At 30.7% G+C, this 6,218-nt stretch overlaps 1 protein-coding gene across 1 annotated transcript; it reads left to right on the top strand.

The window, feature by feature from the left end:
• Positions 1–660: 660 nt before the first annotated feature.
• LOC107828379 (protein trichome birefringence-like 41) lies at positions 661–5,439 on the top strand. The gene is made up of 5 exons (XM_016655666.2): positions 661–929; positions 1,792–1,963; positions 2,105–2,283; positions 2,547–2,705; positions 5,062–5,439. The coding sequence occupies exons 1-5, from the start codon at positions 661–663 to the stop codon at positions 5,372–5,374; spliced, it is 1,092 nt and encodes a 363-aa protein (XP_016511152.1). The 3' UTR covers positions 5,375–5,439.
• Positions 5,440–6,218: the final 779 nt, after the last annotated feature.

Raw genomic sequence — 6,218 nt, 5'->3', positions numbered from 1 at the left:
AATATTTTAACAAGAAAATTGCATATGCCAGAAGGGTTTTGCATATAACCCCAGCTGCAACATGCAACCAGCGTCCTTTAATTTTATTTTTTCCATCTACCAATTGTTAGTACTTTATTAGATTATTTGACTTTCTATTATGCCATTTTACGTCAAAATCTGCGCAAGACATGCAAGAATAAGGAACGATACAATAATTATGTACTCAAATATGCAAGAATGAGGAACAATATATATAGTAATATCTTGAGAATAGAGAAGTGCATGATTCTCTACGTGAGGTGTTTACCACATGCTGCTGCATGTGAAATTGGGAAATGCATTCATGTACGTAACTTCATCTAATGGCCCAAAATTGTATGAACTATAAACTTAGAAGCATAATTATTTGGGGCAGTATATATTTAATTAATTGGAACATAAATTAAGTAAGACATCCAACTAAGAACGGGAGACTTTTCCATGATTTAAAAAATTCTAATCCTAAGATTTGAAAAATACTACATGTATATCTCACGTCTTAGAAGATATTACTAGTTCTTAAATCTATGGAAATATTATCCGATAATTTTCAACTTTCAAAATATGCAATATCACTACTGATTCACGTATATATAGAGCCACAGTGACTTCAAAAACCTCTCCATCTGTAAATTTCAAATGGGAAAAGTAGTTGAGATATTTGGGGTTGTTGCTATTTTTGTGAGCTTTTTCTTATTAGAAGCAAATGCTGAGGTAGTCACCAATAATACAAAAAAGAAGAGTTGTGATTTATTTGAAGGAAGTTGGATATTTGATAATTCATATCCTTTGTATAATTCAACAGCTTGTCCATTCATAAGGAAGGAATTTGACTGCATCAAATATGGCAAACCTAATCTTGAATACCTTAAATATAGATGGCAGCCCAAGGATTGTGTCTTGCCCAGGTTCTTATCTTTCTCTAATTCTCTTAATTTCTTGTACTGCTATTCCATATTTGTTTGCACTTAATAGAGGTCTTAACCTCTGAATCATTTATATTTCGATCTACTAAGTGCATTTTGTTTTTTTCTTTCACAATTATTTGTTACTCCCGGCTCTTCATAGGTATCATGATCGATCATTCAAATTTTTGTAATCATAAAGACGTTTACTTAAAAATTCATATGAATATAACTATTTACCACTACTATATTTATAATTGCCAATTACTCGCCACCACAACCAACCACCTTTACCACTAGTCTCCACTACATAATCACAACCGTTAATCACCACCATCAGCCACTAGCCGACCAATGGCGAAATCAAAAATTTCTTAAAGGTGTTCAGACTTGAAAGAAGTAATATCTAAAATCTATTATTTTGCTTATATACACGATGTAATTTATTTAATATTTCGATGAAGGGTGGTGACCACCCTACGCAAAAGGTAGCTTCGCCCGTGTAGCCGACCACCATCACACCACCAACATTAACCACCTCCGCCATACACAATCATCACAGTCAATCACCAATATATGTATAAACAACAAGGTTATGACCTTTATTAACGCGTTATTATTGATCAACTCCTAACATAGAAAAAATGTTAGATTGATGAATAAATTAGCAAGAACATTGAGTAAGTTGATAGAGAAAATGTAAGTGGATGATAACGCTTTGCCATATTTTCCATAAAACAATGTTCATTACAAACAATATTTTGCGCCGGCATATTATTGTACAGAAAATATATATGGAGTAATATAAAATGCTATATTAATTACCAATGCTTTACACACATTTATATTATTTACAATGTTGCAGATTTGATGGTAAAAACTTCTTGAGAAGATTTAGAGGAAAGAAGATAATGTATATTGGGGATTCTTTAAGTCTAAACAACTTTGAATCATTTCTGTGCTTGCTTCATGTTGCAGTCCCGAAAGCCAAATTCAAACAAGAGATTAAGAAACAAACTGTTACCGTCACATTTGAGGTGAATATAATTAATCCTGTCTTTTTTTATTGTTAACATGTACTGCTATTTTTTTAATATCTTAAAGATTCATATATATCTTAAAATATATGTTGATAGATACAAGAATGTGAACTTTAATTTGCATATGAACATTTACAGGATTATGGAGTTGAAGTCATACTATTTCATTCAAATTACTTGGTAGACATTGAAGTGCAACCCAATGTTGGACGAGTATTAAAACTCAATTCAATGAAATATGGACGAATTTGGAAAAATGCTGACGTTTTGATCTTCAATACTTGGCTTTGGTATCTACGATCCGATTCTAAACAACCGTATGTACTTAAACATATATGCATAAGTTTTCTTTATTTTGTTGTTTCTCCCTAAGAATTCATTAATTTTGCCTATCATCATCGAACTTTATAATTAAATTATATGTATAAAAATATTTTTGATCACACTAAAGTTTAGAACTTTAGTAAATATAACAGTAAAATCAACAAAACTTTTTCTATTACAGATAAAGTAACTGAACTTTACCCAATAATAGCAATATATAATTCTTTATAGTTGATATATTGTTTAATGTTTGTAGATGGGATTTTGTGGAAAATAATGGCACCATATCGAAAGATATGGACCGTGTTGCAGCATTTCGTGTAGGTCTAAACACATGGGCTAAATGGGTTGATACGGATGTTGATACAAAGAAAACCAAAGTTTATTTCCAAGGAGTAGCTGCCATGCATTACCAGTAAGAACTTTCATCCTTTAATTTTCCCTGTTGCTACATTGTGTTCCTTTTCTGCTTTACAGCCATTTTGATGAAATTTTTGCGTATAAAATAATAATAATAATAATAATAATAGCATTACTTGAAATAAGTAATATGAAGTTAAAAGTTGAAATAGTATAAGAAAAATGGACTGCCGCCAATTAGCTAGTGAGGGAAGTTACTTTCTCCTATTTGAAAAACATTTCTTTCGGCGTTTTGGCATGGTATAACAATATATCCATATAATTGGCAGAAAATGGCCCTAGTTATAGATATTGACATCAATAACCAATAAATGTATATCACAATAATAATATGTATATCACAACTTTTTTTTCCTTTTTTGTCTATATCAACATGTATATTAAAATTTTATTTTCATTCTTTGTATATAAATAATATTATTTTTTGTATATCAATAATATAAAATTATATATATTTATTGTTGTCTTTATATCAATGTATATCACAATAAAAATATTGTATTATTTGTATATCACAGTGTATAGCACATCGGACATGTGTATACCAAAATAGATATCATAAATTTATTTTTCTTCTTTGTGTATATCAAGAATTAATTTTCTTTGTATATCAAAATATTATTTACTCCCACAATTATATTTATTATTTTTATATTTTAGAACTTGCTTAAACATGCTATATCAAAAATTTATTTTCCCTTTTTGATCAATAATTAATAATTATATTATTTGTATTCACAGTGTATAACATAATAATAATAATGTGTATATCAAAAAAAGTTTATTAAAATTTTATTTTCGTTCTTTGTATAACACATTTTAGATTGAAAACTCAAGTTCATGACGGCACCACATGTATATCCCCTATTGTAACCTGTGTATATCTCTATGTACATCAGTAATATCTCATGTATTTTATCTGTATATGTGTATATCCATGAAAATTTGTTTTATATATACGATATACAATGTGATATACACGGGCGTCCATAAATAAATTGTGTTGTATACACGATATACGAAGTGATATACACGGACGTACTTAAAAACTTGTGTGTGATATACACTGATGTACATGATATACAACATGTTATACACGGTCGTAGTTAGATTTTTATGTCTGATTTTTTGCATGAAACCAATCTAAATCACTTCTAATTTTTTTCAAATTTTGTATATAACCTCGTTTAGGTATTTTCAACTAATTTCAATTACACCCACTCATTCAATCTAACCAAAAAAAGGAAGAGAGAAGAAAAACAAAGTTGAAATATATTTCTCTCTCTTAGTTTTTGCTAATCTTGCTCAAATTTTGTATATAGCCTCGTTTAGGCGCGCATCTACGCTGAGTGAATCACCGTCCATTTCAATAACATGATTAATTGCCCTCATGTATTTTTCTTAAGTTTGAGAAGGATCCGAAAATTCCTCAAAAACCTAAGAATCTCGTAGCATTCATATCTTGTAGGTTGCTCTTCTTCGATTGCGGTGAAAATTAACTGGACAACATCGGCAAGGCATTGGTGGTTATGGATGCTGATTTGACGATGCAATTGGTGTGGATAAAAGGAAAAATTAACAAAATTCTAAATTTTCTCCCCTTCTCTTTGAGATAGAAGAAGAAATACAATGAGAGAAATGGGGAGGGAAGCCAAAATAAGCGTGTAGTTTTTTTTTAGGAGAGAATATAAAAGAGAGTAGTTTTTTTAAGATTTGGCTATATAATGCCAATTGTTTGGGGCTATCTTTGCCAAACCTAATATAAGGCTAAAAATTGGCAATTTCTATTATGTATTGTTATAGGATGCCAATTTTTCTTTCTGATAACCGAATACCAAAAAGTTACTTCCTTAAAAAAAATTCTCGAAAATGACTTTTGTCATACCAACATACCTAACTAACATCATCAACAACAACAGCCCAGTGAAATGCCAATAAGTGGGGGTCTGAGAAGGGTAGTATGTACGCAAAACTCCGGAGGAGTAGAGAAGTTGTTTCCGATAGCCCCTCGGCTCAATAAGGTGAAACGAGACAATGTAGTAGTAGCAACAAAGGAATCCAGAAAGATAACCCTAGCAACATAATAACTAGAAAATAGAGAGATAAGTAAAAACACTAAGCAGTAATAATAGAACAGTAACACAGACGCGATGGAATACTAAGGACACAATAAGAGCCACTAACATCCTAGGACAAAACACTTCCAGACTAGCTTCTTACAACCTAACCGACAACCCTAATGAATACGAAGGGCATAACTGGAGCCACTCGCAACCTCAAACAGAACACTATCAGACTAGCCTCCTATCTCCTATACCTAACTAACATGTTGTTTTTATTTACTTTTTCAGTGGATCAGAATGGGGTGAGCCAAAAGTGAAGAATTGTTTCAACGAAACAACACCAGTAAAAGGATCAACATACCCAAGTGGCTTAGCAATTCCTGTAAACATAGTGAAGCAAGTTCTAAGGAAAATGTCAAAGCCAGTATATTTACTTGATATAACAAAGCTTACACAGCTAAGAAAAGATGGACATCCCAGTATATACAATGGCTTACATGGATTTGATTGTACACACTGGTGCATTGGTGGAGTTCCTGATACTTGGAATCAAATTCTATATGCATCTCTCTTCCCCAGTTCACTCAAACACTCCATGTAATTATTATAATATATGTTAGCAGAAAAAAAAAACTACGTTTAGTTATTTTATGCATTCAATTTTTACTAGAAAAATGTATGTTTAATTATTGTAATTTTTACATTCCTATGCTACATAGGAAACCTTATTACCCTCAATGTTTAAGGTTTGACTTAATTACACTTAGTATACCAAATTACCAATTTTATACCATAATTAATTAAGGGTATAATTAATTATACGCTTTTTACTCCTTAATTAAAGGAATCTGAAAATTCTTCTTTGTTTATATGAGAACAGAATTTGAAGTGCTTAATACAGGCATTCTTGGATGTAGATTCCTCCAATATTCATTCTTCGATGCAATAAGTTTCTCGTTGAAGCCTAATCCAAAATATTGCTTTTGGTTCTTCCATATATTCCAGATGATGCTATTAGTTGTGATGGAAAATCAGTAGCAACTTTTGGTGAATAAATATTGCATTTCTTTGGAATGTTCGATAATATTAACTGGGAATCTTACCTTAACATTTCCCAATTCAAACATATCAGAACCATTCCAGTTAGAGATAAGATGAAAACAGAATCAATTAGCAACAGAAAATATGCTAGATATATACTGAAAGAACATATCTTTCAGTATATTTTCTACAAAAATTCTACCAATATACAACAAATCAGTTTACGTATGTATAAAACAGTATTATTTGTAAGGGTATCTACATAATTACTACATTTATACTAAATTGTAGACTGTTTTTTGCAGAAAATTTGTAGAAGTTTTAGTCGTTTTTGATTTGTGAAAACAGAAAACAAAGCATCTACAATCAGAATACAAATAATCTATAATTTATCTACAAAATAT

The sequence above is a fragment of the Nicotiana tabacum genome, chromosome 22 (genome assembly GCF_000715075.1).
Source record: "Nicotiana tabacum cultivar K326 chromosome 22, ASM71507v2, whole genome shotgun sequence".
NCBI classification, from domain to species: Eukaryota; Viridiplantae; Streptophyta; class Magnoliopsida; order Solanales; family Solanaceae; genus Nicotiana; species Nicotiana tabacum.
This window is presented reverse-complemented; position numbering and strand designations above follow the sequence as displayed.